Source organism: Delphinus delphis, chromosome 3, assembly GCF_949987515.2.
Source record: "Delphinus delphis chromosome 3, mDelDel1.2, whole genome shotgun sequence".
Lineage (NCBI taxonomy): Eukaryota > Metazoa > Chordata > Mammalia > Artiodactyla > Delphinidae > Delphinus > Delphinus delphis.
Genome location: NC_082685.1, coordinates 48,041,141 through 48,059,911, shown reverse-complemented (window position 1 = coordinate 48,059,911; position 18,771 = coordinate 48,041,141). Strand labels below are relative to the sequence as shown.

At 46.6% G+C, this 18,771-nt stretch overlaps 1 protein-coding gene and 1 long non-coding RNA gene across 7 annotated transcripts in view; one reads left to right on the top strand and one right to left on the bottom strand.

Moving 5' to 3' along the window:
- Positions 1 to 18,771, bottom strand: part of LOC132423168 (uncharacterized) — a 122,950-nt gene that overhangs the window by 59,148 nt on the left and 45,031 nt on the right. For all 3 annotated transcript variants that reach the window (XR_009518944.1, XR_009518946.1, XR_009518945.1), the window contains exons 3-4: positions 6,218 to 6,346; positions 5,950 to 6,087 (exon numbers count right to left, since the gene is read on the bottom strand). This is a non-coding gene — a long non-coding RNA (uncharacterized lncRNA). The remainder of the gene's footprint in view (positions 1 to 5,949; positions 6,088 to 6,217; positions 6,347 to 18,771) is intronic.
- Positions 1 to 18,771, top strand: part of AFAP1L1 (actin filament associated protein 1 like 1) — a 73,380-nt gene that overhangs the window by 11,333 nt on the left and 43,276 nt on the right. For all 4 annotated transcript variants that reach the window (XM_060008571.1, XM_060008570.1, XM_060008573.1 and 1 more), the window contains exons 2-5: positions 14,548 to 14,676; positions 15,708 to 15,791; positions 16,594 to 16,691; positions 17,345 to 17,453. In XM_060008571.1, the coding sequence (XP_059864554.1) occupies positions 14,548 to 14,676; positions 15,708 to 15,791; positions 16,594 to 16,691; positions 17,345 to 17,453 (420 nt within the window). The remainder of the gene's footprint in view (positions 1 to 14,547; positions 14,677 to 15,707; positions 15,792 to 16,593; positions 16,692 to 17,344; positions 17,454 to 18,771) is intronic.

Below are 18,771 nucleotides of genomic sequence, written 5' to 3'. Positions count from 1 at the left end.
AGAACGTATCTTAAATTTGATATATTAATTTGTTCATTTTTCTGATTTTTTTTTCAAAAAGCTATTATTTAGCAGATAAAATATCTTTAAATCAGTGAAATCTTAGAACGGAGAAATTATGATAATTTATACTAGGCTTTCTTTTGAAGATGGAATCAGATTTATTCATTTGTAGAATAAATATTTATTCTTCCTGCCCATTCTTGTTGAAGGGTTTGCAAAGAGCAGATCCAGCTGATATGAAACCAAGGGGGATTTTATTTTAGCTTTACTTGAACCAAGAAGAAAAATGATCTAGGAGTGTGCTGGGAAGCTGGAGGGACCAATCGCATTTCCTCACCTCCAGCCAGCAATCAGCTGTAGCTCTAAGGAGTAACAGAGGGGAAGCGTAGGGTCCCTGCACCTCCAAATCTCCTAGTGAGGCAGAGAAACTAAGACTGTCACCAATTCCTGTGACATGAGGTCATATCTGGCCAGTGTCCATCAAACAGAATAAATAAAGGCCCAGAAGACTCAAGGGACACTTTCTAGCCAGGAACCTCAGAAACACTGGGGGAACAGCATTCCAGGTGGAGAAAATGGCAGAGTAGAAAGAAGAGAGGCACAGAAGCCATGCTCAGGGCACAAAATGGTCAGCATGCTTACAGCCCAGAGAAGCAGGTAGAGGTAAAATGGAGCCTCAAGTAGGGCCTTATCATCCAGGTCCATAACTGAGAGTGTGATTGGTAACTAATAATAGAGGCAGCATGATGTGGGAGCTGAGTGCACTGGCTGCAGTGTCAGGTTGCCAGGGTTTGAATCCCAGCTCTACTTCTTCCACTTAATCCCAAGTCTCAGTTTCTTCAACTAAAAATGGAGATAACAATCTCCTGTCTACTATGGGGAATAATTGGATCTGTGCAAGAAAAGCACTCAGCATGCAGGAAGCATACAATTAAAAAAAAAAGTTAATGCTTAAACTACAGGTCTACAAATGATCGCCTTTCTTAAAAAATCAGAATGGATTCCAAGTTCTCTCTCTGATGCTTTCCCTTTCACTTCTTGCCTGCCCATCCTGGGAAGGGATGGAATTACAGAGGGAATGATGATAAACCACAGCGAGTACAGGGAGCATGTGAAGATCTTTCATCATCTGAGTCACAAAGGAAACTGGTGTCTGGGCCCTGGGGAGCTATTGACAAGGTACAAGCAGGAGGGGGTTATGCTGTGTTGCCATTTGGGGGCAATGAAAGCTCACATCAGAGTAGAAAGGGAGAGATTGAAGAGAAGAGACCAGTTAGGAACTACAGCAAATACTGCAGGTGAGCAGCAAATTGTGTAAGATTAACTCACCTTCAAGTTTAAGTTAAGAACAGGGAAACATAAAACTTCACACTCTGTCCATTTTCAAATAGAGTTAAGTGTATAGAATTGTTGATCTAATGGGAGAGCAAAGGAGACATCTGTCTGGGGTTCTTTAAGACTCAAGACATTCTTTCCCAGGACCTTCAACCATCATTTTCTTGATCCCACCCCCAGCCCTAGAGGCAGGAATCACCCTAGGCATCTCCCAAAGCCTGCCCGGGGTGGCTGGGCTCTCTGTGGGCTGCATTCACAGGGACCTGGCCCAGAACATAATCCAAGGTTACCACTGGAAGGCTTCTGCAGGCAAGGCGAAGGAAGGAAGAGAGGGAAGAGGGTGGACCTTCCACCTGGGCAGCAGTCAGGGTGGCCATTCTGAGCCTAACATTTAGCCTCCCATCTAGAATGTCTAGACTAACCTCTGGGTAATGCCTGAATCCCCTGTGATTACTAGCAACAGCAACAACATTAATAGTAATAACCAACCTTTGCAAAAGGTTTCATATGTGCTTGGCACAGAGCTTAACACTTTTCATACATTATCTCCCTTTCTGCTCACCACAACCTTCTGACATGACTGCTCTCCTTACCTCTGCTTCACAGATGAGAAAACTGACGTCACCTGCCTCGGGTCGCTGGGCTAGGGAGGACAAATCCCAGGTGTGATTCTGCATGTTTCTCACCCCAGTCACCCAGTGTCACAGTTACCCACTGACTAACACACCCCCACATTCCTGCCAAGGCACCGTCCACCTGGGCTCAGCCCACCTGGCTCTCTTCTTAGTTCAGAATTCTGGAGAGTTCCTATATACAGTGAACCTAATAATATGGTCTTAAGCGGCCACCACTGTTCCAGGACCGCCCTCCAGAGCCCCAGAGAACAAGTCTGCCCCACCTTCCCTCTTCCCCCATCCCCATGAGCCCTTCTGCTCTTGGAGATGGTTGTCATAGGCAGGATTAATAGCCCCCTCCTTCATCTGTGGTTGTTCCTCTGAATTCAGGCTGTTAGTTAATCCCTCTGCAGTGCACCTGCTGTGTGCCCATTACGGTACTGGGCACTGGGCAGCGGTGGCAGATATTAAATCAGGCATCATCTCTACTCTCACTGTTCACACTTTAATGGAGGAAGATGAACAAATTGTCTGCTCTGGAGGCTATAACAGGGTGACCTTACCTGTGCAGGAAGGCAGGACGGGCCTCCTGGAGGAAGTGGCCTCTAAACCAATTGTCAAAACATAAGTGGGCACTCTTGGGGGAGTAGGGGAGATTTTAAATAATAACAATAGTCAATTCTGTATGTGTCAGGAACTGTTCTAAACAGTCCATATAACACCTCACTGGATCTTCATGGCAGCCCTGTAAGGTGTAGGTATTGTTATTATCCCCATTATGCAGATGAGGTGACACAGAGAAGTGAAGTAATTTGCCCAGGGACACACAGCTAATAGGGGATAGTGGTTGGAGAACAAGCCATGAAGAGGAAACACCACAAGCAAAGAGTAATGGGGTAGGGCCTCAGATATTGAAAACAGGTAAGAAATAGTAAAAAAAAAAAAAAAAAAAAAAAAAAAGTAATATTTTTTTAAACTCCATTGAACAGAACAAAGATAAATACATACTCCGTTCCCATTAGTGCAGCCTGAGGCCTCTACTGACGATTTTCTGATTCTTGAATCACACTAAGACTTCTGTGGGCTGATTGTCAACCTAATCCTTGCCTTTCTGAATAGGGATGCTGTTCAGTCTCATCTCTTGAATCCTACACAGGTTATTTTTGTTTGACTGGTGGGGAGGGGAGCAGATGGCACATAGATCATTAATCACAATGTACTGATTTACAAAACTTCAGTTTACAGAGTGCTGTCACTTTTCACAGACATTGTAAGATTTGAGTCTCACAACAGGCCTGAGAGGTAGATAGGGCAGTTACCATCACCCCACTTCAATGTTGAGGAAATTGAGGCTCAGAGGCATGAGGCAACTTGCCCAAGGCCACACAGCCAGTAAGTGTGGAGCTGGACCTTGAGCCCAGGGCTTTTGGCTCTAGTTCCTGTGCTTTCTCCTCTACACCAAAACACAGCATACAGTGGGGGCCAGAAAGATGCAAACCTGGCACCTATGACCTCCAGCAAGTTCTTTAGACTCTCTAGGGCTCAGAGTTTCTTGTCAGTAAAACTGTGATAAGAAGAGCTCCTACCACGTGGGGTTGTTGCAAAGATTAAATGACGTAATAGGCACAGAGTGTTAGTCATGGAGAATCTTCCCGCAGTGGAATATCATATAGCACAATGAATGAACACAGTGACAGGCAATGCTATGGATAAACCTTAGCAGTATCATGGTAAAGAAAAAAGTCACAAAAGATTACCTACAGCATTATGCCCTTTTAATAAAGTTTAAAGCAACTAAAATTTTGTATGGGTATATCTAGTTGCAATCTACAAGGGAAAGCAAGGATGTGTTGAATACAGCATTCAGGATGGCAGTTAGGTTGGAGGGGGAAGCAGAAGCATGGGATCATAGTTAGATGTATGATATCATCTGGATTCAGGCTTTTGCTTTGCATGGTAGATTTGTGGGTACTTACTACATTAGCAAAAATAACTGATTACATAAATAAATAACTAAATAAAAGTGGAGCATGCATGGACCAATGATGAGTGTCTCATGAAGCAAGGATTAGGATTAACCCAAGTTTTGTCCACATGAAGTCCTAATTTATAAAAAGAAATAAAAGTGGTAGGCCCAGAGCCCAGATTGTAAGAAGTGTTCAATAAATGTTCACTGCCATCCTTGGATATCTTTATTATTATGTGCATTATTCGCAAACCCCTCGCCAGACACCTTCAATGTCTGTCCCAGGCTATTGGTGAGATGGGTCCTCAAACTCAAACTTCTCAGAAGCAGAAAGCCCAGCCCCATCTAGGCTTCAGACCAGGCACCCATCCTAGGAATGGGCACCAGTGGGGAATGGTTGTGAGGGACTCACTGCTGGTTCCATCAAGCTTTGGAGGTAGGGAACCTCTGTTAGAAGAAGGCGGCAAGAAGGAATTATGATGCAGCAACTGGACGTTTAGGCCTTAGACTTAGGTCTAGGTTTGAATCTTGGTTCTGCTTGCCATGTGCCTTTAGACAAACAACTGTGCCTCTCTGAGCCTCATTTGGTTCATGTGTAAAACAGAGGGTGAAGAACAGCAACTACCTCACAGGGCCATTATGAGAATTAAATGAAGCAGTCCATGCAAAATGCTTAGCATAACATCTGGAACATCACTTAAGAGCTCAAAAACACGACCTGCCTTTATCGTTGGGTATCCCAGGCCACTCCTTTTAGTAAAGGAGATGATAGGGACTGCCGCAAATGGAAACAGCTGCCATCTTGTGTGTGAGGCCTGAGCATGTGTGTCACAGTTTTCCACTTCCTCCTGGAACCATTTCCTTTGTGAGCTAAACAGGGAGGAATCTGCACACAAAGGAACAATTCTGGGAGAGCCCAGTCCCACAGCCAAAAGTTATTTCCTCGGAAGTCGGTGGCTTGCCCCACCCCCTCCTGTCTGGAAATGTCTTGATGAGAGGGAGCTACCGCTTCCCTGGCCGCCCAGGGCTGAGAAACAAGGTGTCCAGAACGAGAGGTGTCCTGGTGGATGACAAGACCTGGGCAGAGCTGCTGCTCAAAAGGCCATTAAGATGCTGGGTGTTTCCCTGAGCCTGTCACCCTGGCCTGACTCCCAGGAAGTGAGTCACCCCAAAACATCCCCACAATCTGCTTCCCCACTGACCTGCAACCTCCCTGACCTCTTGCCTCCTTGTCTTCCTGAAACGAGTAAATCAGAGAATTGTGCTACAGAGGAACGTGTCCATCCCCAGTAAAAATCCCTACGGTTTACAAACTCTTACCCCACCATTCCCCGTTTCCCCTCCCACAAACCTGCACGTGGGGATTCTAAATCCCTTCTTAACAGAAGAGGAAAATGATGCTCAGAGGGGCTCACTTACCCCAGATTCCACACTAGCAAGTAGGAGGAGTCAGAACCCAAACCAGATACTCTCCTACCAAATCCCAAATCTTCCACTCTTCTTTACCACTTCCCTCAGGATTTGGGTTTCTCTCCCAGGGAGTCAAACTGTACTATTTTCTTCAGCATGAACGATATTCAGTTTCCTGCATAAGCTGTAATTAACACACACAAAAGCCTTTCAAGGTGACCTCGCCACCCCCTCTGCCTCCCTCACACAGGAGCTATATTTAACTCCTGGAAAGCAGTCAGCACAAGGCAGTGGCTTTGCAGCTGGGTTTCTTTGCTGCTCCTTTTTCATTCTTTTCCAGCCCACATGAACCATGGTCTTCCCTGTATGCTCGGGACAACAGGAAGTGTTTGTTTTAGTGATCAACAATGCTAGTCCAACCAGTGAGGTCCCCTCCAACGTCCTGCCCACTGTTTGGCCTTCATTTGGACTCAGAGAAGTGCTTGTAAATTCAGAGGAAGGAAGTGAAATATCTCCATGGCCCCAGATGGGTAGATCTGCAGTAACTTGGAAGAGACTGTGGGCAGGGGAAGGAGAGATTTCTGTACCCACGAAGTGAAGGGGCAATTCCACCAGCCTCACCTGTGTGACTGGGGGCCTCTCTGCAGAGTTAACTCAGGGCTTAACATAGATGGAAGCAGCATCCTGAAGGAGCACTGGGAGAGGCATCTCTAAGTAGCCTCAGTAGTCTTCCCATTCTGCACTCCTCAGTTCCCACACCTGTAAGAATTATGGATTTCATTAATAATTAAATTATGTAAATAACACATGTAAATCTCTTAAAGCAAGGTATGACATATAATAGTAAAGGAAGAGTAATGCAAATACCTAATATTTATTCAGTACTTACTATGTGCCAGACACTGTTTAAGGCACATTCTCACGTACTAGGGCCCATTCCCACTGCTGAGGTAGATATGCCCGTAGGTCACCAACGATGTGCATCGGGTGGTTATATACGTGTCCCAAAGGTGCACACCTAGAAAATGGGGAACAAGACTTGAACTCAAGTAGTTCATATATTAATGTTAATTATTATCATTTATTTGTTAGGGTTAAAATCCACCAATTACAAAATACCCATCAGTAAACCAACTGGCAGCCATATTCACACAAGGGATACAAGTTCAACCAAATAGGGTTTGAGGAGCTTAGCCACGTGAGAAATTGGGCTTCTGCTCCCTTTTGTGCCCTGGGGCTTTTTGTTACCTGTGGGTTTTTTTGGTTTTTTTCGAGCATCTTCTTACTATCCTGAGTCACTATGAGGACAGACATGGTTTTAAAATCACATTAACTAGCTGTTAGACTTTATCAAGTCTTCGGAAAACTTTGCTTCAAGAATTCACTCATTCCACAAATACTTAAGCACTTATTCTGTGTCAGCCACCAGAAAACGCTGGCACTATTCCTACCCTCAAGGAGTTAAGGCTCAAGTGACAGAAACTGACGTTAATCAGAGAAATACATACTTAAATACAGCCATCCTTTGGTATCTGCAGGGAACTGGTTCCAGGACTCTCACAGCTACCAAAATCCTGGGATGCTCAAGTCCCTCACAGTCAGTCCCATGGGTCCTGCATCCATGGGTTTTGCATCCAGGGATCCGGAAGACCAGTGAAAAGTATAACATTTCACCATGATAAGTACCACAGGGAGAGTGATGCTATGTCAACATAAAATAGAGGGAATGTATGTGGTCAAGAGGACAGGGAAGGTTTCCATGAGGAAGTCATGAGTGAGTAGAGGACTGAAGGGGGCCATTACTGGTTAGCAGAAGGGAATTCTGACAGGAAGAGGGAACAGCATATGCAAAGACCTGGGGTTAAGAGGCTGAGGAACATAGCATAAAGCAGCCTGGAGGGAGGTCTGTCTGGAAGGGCCTGCAGGGTTGGAAGCCACAGAAAAGGCTCCTCTTTCCTTCCTTCCTCCTACCCAACTATTGAGACCACACACTGCTTTCCTTTCCAAGGTGAGTTACCGCCCCAGTGCTATAATAGGTCATACCTCATTAATGTGCTAGCTTGTTTAAATAGTATACTAAAAGTCATCTCTAAAATCATTATCAAAAATTTTTTAAGTAATGCACTGGTTCTTTCTCCAGGTAAGGAGCCCTTATGAGATGGAAACTGGGTTATTTTGCGGTTGGGAAATGAGAAAGGAAATTTGAGTGAACCAAAAGGAAAATTGCATATCCTTCATAAAACCATATTCTGACAACTCTTCCTATTTCCATTTTTAAATCATGCTGGTTGCATTTTCTCTGACTTTGATAACAAAGAAGGATGAGTTATCTTTGTCCTAAAGAGGCTTGTCAAGTAGTGAAATGGGGAAAAGAGAAATTGGTTTCCTCCTACTGCTTTGCATTTAATGAAATTGTAACTTGCGGGCTTCCCTGGTGGCGCAGTGGTTGAGAGTCCACCTGCCGATGCAGGGGACACGGGTTCGTGCTCTGGTCCGGGAAGATCCCACATGCCACGGAGCGGCTGGGCCCGTGAGCCATGGCCGATGAGCCTGTGCTCCGCAATGGGAGAGGCCACAACAGTGAGAGGCCCATGTACCGCAAAAAAAAAAAAAAAAAAAAAAAAAAAAAAAAAAAAATTGTAACTTGCAAGCTGTTTCCAAGAATTTTTGTGAATTCCAGAGACTAAAAGGTGCCCAGGAATGAGATCACAAGTCAAAGTGCCCACAGGCTAGCTTGGTAGGAGCCCAAACAGGGTTTATTATTTTTGTGGTTTGCTGAAGATGAATTATTCACTTGACTTTTGTCATGGAAATTAGACTTATTACCTTTGAGATCTCGCAATAAATCTGACCTTCCCTGCACTAGAACCCATACTGGCTGTGATGAAGGCCTTTTGCTTAAAGGTTTCACTTAGGCGGCACCAGGGATGCGATCCTGAGAACAAGTGGCAGTGCTTTTTGTCTATGGCTTAAATTTCTGCTCTCTACCACCTCATGTTGATTTCACTTAGGTGGGGAGGGTGGGGGAGCAGAGAGAAAACTGATCTTAGTCTTAAGCTGGGTATTCACCAGGAACAATACGCACAGAGTGGTCTAATCTTAGATATATTTTTAAGTAGGTTTCTAATTTTATTTGGCAAACTTTTTTGCATCCCAGAGAACAACTATCACCCCGCTTGGGTTTCTGTCTATCCCAGTTGGTAAAAGAGTGAAGACTTATAAACAGTGATTAGACCATTTCTTCCTGGTTTTTCCTCACTGGAATTCACCGTACCTCCCTAAGGCTCAACTAAACTAAACAAGATCCGTGAAATGTATTCATGGTTCTAAATAAAATCTAGTCATAACAGGCAGCTCTGTCCTGATGCCCTTATCTGCCCGCAGAGAGCAGAGATGACCTGGACCAGGAGCAAAGGTGGGAGGGAGGTGGGGTAGGAATTGGTGAAGGAGATTTTTCCTGACTGGGGACGGCAGGGACAGGATTCTGGGTTGCATTATTGCCCCTCCAACTGAAAGATGCTGTCCCTCCACGTGGCATGGAGGGGGCCCCTGGGATGGGAGCACTCTGAGGAAGAGGGCCCTACCACCTCCAACCACCATAACCACCTGTGCTCAGTGTCAGGCCCAGGGCTGAGAACAGTCCACGTGGTGGGGCTTATAGAGTCCCACAGTGTCCTCTTGCCCCAGGAACCCCCCTCCCTTGTGCCTAGCACCACACCTGAATCTGCTGGGGGATTACATACAAATGAAGGGAACACGGTTGAGTGCGCTGAGCACCATGTGTATCTTTTTATTTCATCTCTCCAGTGACCATGTGCAGCAGCTACTGTTTTACCCCCACTGTTTACAGATGAAGAACTGGACGCTAAGGAAAGTTAAGATATTTCCCCACAGCGGAAAATGGCAGAGCTGGGAGGGGGACCCGGATTGTGCACAGCCTGTGCTCTCAGCCACTCTTCTGTGACTTATCTAAGCATCAAGCCTAGGGTAAATTTAACACTAGATACTCATTTTCAATTAGTTGCGTGACCGTCGCTAAGTCAAATAACCTCTTGAACCCTCACTTTCCACATCTTTAAAATTAGAGGATTGGAATAGGTCATCAAAATACTGTGTTCAACGAATAGATGCTTGTTGGGCATCTACTATGATTGAAACACAGATTAAGACGTGCCCTCGTAAAGTCTGTTACAACAACTATAGCAAATCTGTCGCTAAGTACTATCTGGTCAATACTCCGGAGTTTGCATAGTTCTGGGGAATATTAGGAAGCAGCAACAAGAATAATACGGCCTCGTTGATGAGTGCTTGCTCCAGCCACAGCACCAAACAGAGTACTTTACAAGCATGACCTTACCTAGTTCTCCCAGCCTAGGAGATTGGGATCCTATTCTCACTTTACAGATGAGAAAACCATGGCTCAGACTTCTCTAATGTGCCCATCTTTGTTTAGCTCGGAAATGGCAGCACAAGAGTTCCAATTCACAGAGGTCTCACCCCAAAGCCCTAATCACTGTGCTCTTCTAAGCAAGACTCCACGTTCCAGCTAGTTGCAATCTTCTGTAGGGGCTCTTATTCCCACCTTGACTCTCAGTTATTTCAGAAGGGGATAGCTAATGATAATTTTTTAAGGAATGAGGGAGGTCTTCCCACATTCTTTATGTTCACAGACATGCCCTCTAGTATGTTTTCTGGTGGAGTATTTTTCACAGGTTGAACCTTGGAATCACCTGGAGGACTCATTAAAATGCAGATTCCTGGGTCCCAGTACAGGGCCTACTGAATCAGACTCTCAGATAGGAGGTCCAGGAATCTGCACTTCCAGCAAACCCCCTGGGAGAGGGTATGACCATTTGTCATAAGCATTACATCATTATATGCATATGATTTCTCTCCAAATTAAATTCTTTGGTAGTTTAAATCCCTGTGGTTTGAATTCTCTGGTGTTAAAGATGAAGAAGCCATCAAAGGCACATCTGTATTCACCACACCTGAAAGCTAGCTGGAGAGTTCTGTATTGTCTTTAAAGAGTGGAGCGCTGGCTGGAAGCTTTCTTTTAACCATGATGTATAAGTTTCTCCCTGGGATGACATTCCGCTGGTAAGTCGGGTATAAGCTTTGAGTCAATTGTTTTTCTTCTCTGAGATCTACACACTTAGGGCTCTAAAATTCAATGGGCCCAGTGGAGAAAGGCCCACTGAGCAGGATTTCAGCCCCACAATAAGGGTCTCTAATCTATCCAGTGAGAGGACCTCCAGGTCAGGAGCCCCAGTGAAGTCATGACCCAGCTCAGCAGGCAGGCTTTGAGGGACCACCCGCCTCCTCCCTGTTCCACCTGGCCTCCCCTTCTCTGAGCCCAAGTCCTCTGCTGGAGGATTCAGGCACAGGGGTGCAAGCTTTGAAGTCAGAGAGCCTGGCCTTACAGCTTACTGGCTGGGTGACCTCACTTCTCTAAGCCTCCGTTTCCTCCCGCTTAGAACATAGAGAGACTTGTGTGGTTTGTGAGGATTAAATGAGATAATGTGCATTAACTGCCCAGCACAATGGTAACTGCTCAGCTCAAGGAAGGATTCTTGCCCATTAATGCTACAAGCTGAGCTTTCTCCCAGGGCTCACACTCCCTCTGCCAACTGTACTTTAGAATCGCTATGTAACTCTCCTGCCGCCACCTGCTGCCTGCCAATTCCCAGGCTGCAGAAACCAGTGCCACTAGGACCAGGCAGCTCCTGAGTCCCCATGTGCTTCTCCCAGATTACTCAGCTCCCTCCTTTGCTCTGTGTGGACTTTTGTGATCACAACTCGGTTAAATGAAAAACACTTAGAAGTCAAGGGCCCATGTCAGGAATCCCACCAAGGACCAGGAAAAACAACAACAAAGAAAGGTGTTACAAAGCTTGGGTACTAAGACTCATGTTTTTAAATGCAGAGAACTCAATCAGAAACTAATTGTTCTTACTTTAGAAGCAGGAGAGCTTTTAGAAGCCACAATGTTGCCCACAAGGCACTTGCTGATAGCAGCAAGAAATCCTTGGAACCTCACAGTCAAAGAAAAGAAGTAAAGGAAGGGCAGCAGGGAGGGAGGGAGGGAGGGAAAGACAGACAGACAGACTGACTGATGTAAGGAATACAAAAAGCTCAGCAATCTGAGGTCATTTATTGAAGGACAGCAATCCTCAGAAAGGTGTGGCTGGGGATAGGGATGCTTTGGGGGGTCCCCAAGGTCAAACCTACTTTTATATGGTACTAAGACCTTATATGCCCTCTTCACTCTCATTGTCTTACGGGTACACAGTAGAGTTTTCCAAAGGTTATATGATGTGTGATGATGTGGTAGCTCTGAAGGTTAATGGAATGTGTGACTATATACTTTTGTGTTTTAAGTTTTTCTCAGTTTTAAGTGTTAATAAGCTCAATACTGATAGATATAACCCCAACAAAACAAAAGCTCTTTGGGGGTCTTCAATAATTGTTAAACGTGTAAAGGAACTCTGAGGCCAGAAAGTTTCAGAGCCACTGGTTAGAGAGATAAATGGCAACTGCATCCTATAGCCTTGACACTTGTAAATGATAGCAGGGCAGCGTCATGGATTTTCAAACATGAACCATGGCTGCAGGCCACAAGAAAGCTCCCATGGTTACCCTCTGGTGCCTTCCTTAATAGCATTTTCCACAGCCTCCCTGGTGAGTAATTACGAGAGAGAGAGACAGACAGAGAGAGAGAGAATGCCACTGGAACAATATCTTACTCATTTTCTAATTCCCCCAAGTGGCCAGACTGGCACATAATTAGAGTAAATCAGGACATATTTTGGAATACAGTTAACTGACTTTTGGTGTGTCTGTTGGTGCCAGAGAGGTTTGTGTTTCCATTTGAAAAGATTTCCTCCAAAACAGATAAAACTTGGCTAAAATGATTTTAAATGATTTCCTACTTCAAAGAGAGAGCTCTGTCCCTCCAGAACCCTCGCCCAGTGGCACTGCAGGAGCTCCGACCCTGGAGGGAGCAGGGCCTCGAGGCCCCTCACGTGGGCTCTGGAGTGAGGCCTAGAGGTGTATAACACAGCAGCTCCAGGAATCACACAAACTTGGGATCAGCCTGGCTCCTCCTCTTTCAAGCTGTGCAACTGTCCCGCGGCTTCCCTCAGCCTCAAAGTCATCTCCTAGAAAACAGGTGTCCCAGTAGGACCTATTCACAGGCGTGTAGGGGGGATGAGATGAAACATGGTGTGGAAAGCCCATACCTCAGGGCCCAGAGGTAGAGAGAGCCCACAAGTTGGTAGCTGTCAGTATTAGCCTTGAGCTCATTTCCATCAAATTTGAGGTGATGTTGGAAATGGCACAGAGAGAATACGACATCACATTTTTCCAACAAGTGCCACTCTCTGTACATAAAATTTCTATTTTTTAAAAAAGTCCTAGTGTGGTCATCTCTCCATTCCCTCTCTCACCTAACATACATAGAGCATCCACTCTGAGCAGGCCCCATACTAGATGCTAAGAAAGCTGAGATTCATAGTACTGTTCACACTTGCCAGAGCCTCACGGCCTCTCCCTCTTCCTGAGGGAGACAGATATTCACATCTTACAGCACAGATCAGCATGGCAGATACTATAATGACAGTAATCATAGCTGACTTGCGGTAAGATTTACTATGTTTGGGGCAAGGCAGTTTCCACACATGGCAATATTAATCCTCACAGCAACCCTATGAGGTGGTGCTGTTATTTCATTCCCTTACAGAGAGGGAAACTGAGTCATAGGTTAAGTAACTTGCCAAAGGTCCACAGCTGATGAATAATGGAACCTGAACGTGAACCCAGGAAATCTGGCTCCAGGACTGATTCTCTTATGCACCATGTTACAGCCCCTCTTACACATCCAGACCTGTAGCTGCAAGTCAGAGTCTCACCATTTCCTCAGGGGGGCCCTGGTGGGGAGAAGCACGTGGAGTTGGGAGTCAAGAGACTGGGGCTTAAATCTTGGCTCTTCCGCTTGTCTGTGTAACTTCAAGCAAGTTACTTATCTTCTCTGAACCTCCGTTTCTTCACCTAAAAAATGGGCATGATCATCGGACCAATCTCAAAACTTGGTAGGATCCTATAAAATACTGCAAAGCGATCTAGTGCCATGGTTTAAAGTATAGAGTGAGGGAACCAGATTCAGTTGAAGCTTTGCTGGCTGTGTGGCGCTGGAGAAGTTGTTTAAACTCTCTGAGCCGTAGCTGTATCCTCCATATAATGGAGATAATAAAATGTACGCTATGAGATTTAAATAAGACAATAAGTATGAAAGGACTTAGCACAGCTCGCAATACTTATTCAACACACGTCAGCTCATATTATTAGGCACAAGTGATTGGCAAGTTGCAAAGGAGGACAATACTACTACTGTAAAGAAGTTGGTCTTCAGCTCTAAGGCAAACCAAGTCCCAAGATACTGCTTTGGGACAGGGAGACATTGATGACATCATGGTCTTGGCATGCTCCAGTCTTTTTAAAGGACTCTGTGCGCTAAGATTTTGCAGCTCTGTGTGGTCTCAGACCAGCATCATCAGTTTTAGCTGGGAGCTTGTCAGCAATGCAGAATCTCAGGCCCCACACCAGACCTCCTGAGTCAGAATCTGCATTTTGACAAGATCCCCTGGTAATTCCTATATACACTTAAGTTTGAGAAACACTGGTGTAGCATGGAAAAAAGAAGAGCAACAAGAGTTTTTGGCCAGGGGTGGGAAGGGTTAATGTTTAGTTTGGCTCCTGTCAAGCCACCGGAAACAGAAGGTTCCAGAGATTGAAGGGTATGGACTGATGGGACAGGAAGGCTTCCTTCCTGCCTTGTGTCCTGGACAGCCAGGGCTCCTGCCTGGGACCTGCACTGACCCTCGAGCTGCAGTGAGGAAGGACCCCTAGGCCTGCAAAGCAGAGGGCAGGCTGGGACAAAGAGAGGGCTAAGTGCCTCCGCTCAGGCTACCTGGGAAGTTCAGTCCTCAGGCCAAGCCCAGAATGAGGTCTGAGGCAGAGTGGGGAGGCCGGAAAAACGTCACAGTTAACTGAGCAGAGCTCTCCCCAGGGAGGCTGGTGGCCAGCACTGGGACAGCTGTGTGAGGGCCTCTGAGGTCTCCCTGTTGCCCTGGGCCCCGTCCTCTGGGTCCTGGAGGGTGGGGGCGGGCCCAGATCCTGGACACAGAGCCATGACCATGCTCCATGGGCCTTCCTCCTCAGTGCTGGAGCAGCTGCTCCCCGAGCTCACAGGGCTGCTCAGCCTCCTGGACCATGAGTACCTCAGCGACACCACCCTGGAGAAGAAGATGGCTGTGGCCTCCATCCTGCAGAGCCTGCAGCCCCTCCCAGGTCAGCCATCAGCACTCCACACAGAGCTCCTCCAGAGCCCTCAGTAACTCCCCATGGCCTGTTGGCAGGAGGAAGCCTAAACTGCACAGCATGGCATTCACCTCTCTTCATGGTTTAGCCAGCGTCCCCATCCACTCCAGCCCTTCTCCACCACAGCCCTGACTGTGCTCTTTGTCCTCCTCCATCCCCAGCCCTCTACAAACTCACATAACACACATGCCACGCACACTCGTGTACACACTACTACCACACTCACACACAAAAAACATGCTCTCACGTAGACCTCACATAGTAACAAACACACATCACACACAACACACCCCACACGTTCTCTCACATGCAACACACTCACATACTCATCACATACACATCACACGCTCCTACACTCAGATGCACACTCACACACTCCCTCATTTTTATAAGCTGCGTACCTGCCCCCCATCTCTACTCATGCCTCTGCCTCTATTCCCCACAGTCTCTCTGCCTCACTGTGTGCTCAGCAGCAAAGCCTCCTCATCTGCTCCAGCCTTTTCCCCAACCTCAAGTGAGCCCAGGAAATGATATGTGTACATCAAGAGCTCAGGAAACTCTAATGAGCTGTATCGTGTCCCGCAGGGTTGAAGGGGTCTGAGTGACATGGGGGGAAGTCACCACTGGGTGACACTGAGCCTCACTTCCCAGCGACAAAAGGGGTCAATGTCATCGGCCACCCTCACAGGACTGTTGGAGGATGAAAGGGGCAGCAGTTTGCCGACTGTCCCCAAAGCAGCCCCTCTACTCTGTTCTCTATACTGGGCTCTGGGCATCCTTTCACTTGGAGAAGGAGATCCTCAATAGCAATGTAAAAAGGGAAACAAAGTTTGAAAGCAGGGAAATGATTTAGGCTATGCACATGCTTCGCAACCTGAGTGCTGTGTCCTGTGTGGGATAGAAGTCCAAGTGGGCAGGGTAAGCTGGCCGTCCTCAGCATCAGCAGCGGTCCCGGGCCCCCTCCCTCCTCACTGAGGGCCTGCTCTCCTCCTTCCTCACAGCCAAAGAAGTCTCCTACCTGTATGTGAACACAGCGGACCTCCATTCCGGGCCCAGCTTTGTGGAGTCCCTCTTTGAAGAATTTGGTAAGCAGCCCTCTCCTGACCTCTGCTGGAAGCCGTCCTTTCCCCCACGTGCGTGTCCACTGCCCCAGTCTCTGGAACGGTCCCCGGATTGGGCGGGAAAATATCTGCATCTGGGCCTGGCTCTAACATTACAACATTGAGTCACTTTGGGAAAGTCCCTTTGCCTTTCTGGGCCCTGCCAGGTCTGAAAATCTAGACAAATCCATACAGTTATGGGAGATCATCCCTGAGATTTGAGGAAAGGTAGGGATGAATGTGCAGTCCAAAGAAGGCTGGCACATAGGGCGTTGTCTCGTCTGCTGCTAACATCCATCTTAGTAGCTACCTGGTGTGTGAGTTGAGTGGTCCCACAGCTCAGCAGTAAATGGAGCTGTGAGGACTAGCAGAGGCGCCAAGGGTGTGGGAGCAGCCGAGCAGTGCTGCGTGCAGGGTGTGTGTGATCCCAGATCTATCCTGAGGGAAGACAGCACTGTTCAACACAGGGAGAAAGCTATGGGTCAGATGAGAGGACTTACAGACTGACAGACTTTGGGAAAACACTATGCTTTCATTACATAACCCTTGAAAGTTTCCAAAGCACTGTACCAAACAGTATTATCCCATTCAATCCTCTCAATAACACTGGGAGCTAGACAAGGCAGGGATCATTGTGACCACTTTACAGATAAGAGGGATGAAGTCGCTTGACCAGGGTCACTAATGGAGGAGGTGGTGGAGCTTCCTGACCCCAAATCTAGCCCTCTTCTCACTCTGCCATGTTCATCCTCCACTTTCTCTGTCCCAATGGCCTGACCCTTCATAGACTGTGACCTGAGTGACCTTCGAGACATGACAGAGGACGACGGGGAGTCCTGCAAAGAAGCCACCCCTGAGCCAACCAAGAGCCCACCTCTGAGACACGTGAGTTCTTACACTCTCAGGCCCTCTGTTCCTCTGGAGGAGGTAAGGGAAGCTCTCCCTGCTAATGCTGGGGACCCTCCTGGGGGTCTCTCTGTTCAGTGTGGTGGTCAAGGGCAGAAAAAGCACTGTGAGAACATTTCAATGACTCATGACATGCTCACTGTGCCCGTGCCAAGCAGGGATAATGCGGTAAACTGACCTGTCCCTTCAGGCCCAAAGGACGTCCCCACCCCAACCTCCGATTTCAGTACCACAGGAAGAGTAATGGGGAAAGCTCTGGGTCACAAGATGGGTGGCCTCTGCCCTCCTCCCTTCTGCTGTGTGGCATATCACTTCCTGTCTCTGAGCCTGAGTTTTCCAGGTACAAAAATGAAGGTCTAGATCATATCTAGGGTTCCTACCCTTTGGTGCCATGGAATTAGGACAAGGGACCCAAATCACATCAAACATTGTCTGTCAACTGCATAATTCACTATCATCATCACCATAAACGGTACCAATTGTTGACCACTCATTACGTCCTTTCATATTCAGAGACTGCATCCTGCCTTCTAGGAGCTCCCTGTCCCCCAGCCTCTTCCCTGTCACTCTGCCTGCTCCCCTCTGCTCTCCTGGCCTTTTGGGTTTCACACACCTCCTTTGTCCTCCTTCAGGCAGCCGACTTGCCTCCACCGCTCCCCAAAAGGCCTCCACCTGAGGAATACTATGAGGAGGCCCTTCCCCTGGGGCCTGGCAAGTCCCCCGAGTATATCAGCTCCCACAGTAAGTTCTTGTCACTGAGGGCTGGGGCGTGCGGAGGAGAAGGCTCATCTCCTGAAGTTCCTGTGTGTCCTGCTGGGGCTGCAGCTCCAAGCCTGGCACCATTCAGCCATGCCCCACCTACTGAGGAGGAGCTACCAGAGCACCTGGCTTCTCCAGTGACAGCCTGGGTGGGCCGGTAGGCATGGCCTGGGGGTTAGGGGCTTGGGTTCTAGTCCCAGTTCTATGTGACCTTGGACAACCCCTTCCCCTCTCTGGGCCTCTGTTCCCCTACCCTTAAAATAAGAAAGAGAGGCTAGATACACACATATAAATGCACTAGGACGGAAGTCCACAAATGAGTGCTACTGGCTTGAGTATAGGGACTTAACATTACATACAAGAAACTCTATTATGATTTTTGGATGACACAGCATGTGGAGTTGAACCTATAAGATGTTTGTGTGTTGTTATTCCTATCATTCAGCAGCACAGTGGAATATTCTCCAACCACCAAAAAATACATAAGATAGGTCTGTCTGTGCTGATCAGAAATGAATCCCAAGATATATATTGGAAAAAAATCAAAGAGAATACTGCATATAACAAGATCACATTTGTTTTTAAATAGGGTACTCACATGCACATGCATTTAACAGTTCTTCTAGGATATGCAAGAAACTCTTAACAGTATTTTCCTATAGGAAATGAATAGAAATCTGGGTGAAAGGGAACGTATTATCCCCTTCATACTCTTCTGTACTGATTGTGCTTTTCACCATGTTGTGGTAAATACACATAACATAAAATTGACCACTCCAACCATTTTAAAGTGTCCAGTCAGTGGCATTTACTGCATTCACAGTGCTGTGCGGCCATCACCACTATCTAGTTCCCAAACATTTTCATCACTCCAGAAGGAAACCCCATACCCAATAAGCAGTCACTTTCTGTTCCTCTCTCAACCAATGTTTTCTGTCTCTATGGATTTGCCTAATCTGAATATTTCATTTAAATAGAATCACACAATATGTGGCCTTTTATGTCTGGATTATTTTATTTAGCATAGTGTTTTCAAGGTTCATCCATGTCATTGCATGTATCAGTACTTCCTTTTTATGGACAAATAATATTCCATAGTATGGATATACCACATTTTGTTTATCATCTGTCAGCTGATGGACATTTGGGTGTTTCCACCTTTAGGCTATTATGGTATATTATTTTTATGATTAATAAACTAGTTCAAACAAAACTACTGAAATGGTGGGGTTGGACCAGGTGATCAATGCCCCTCCTTCAGCCTTGATAGTCTTGGGTCTATGTCACTGCCAGCAGCTGT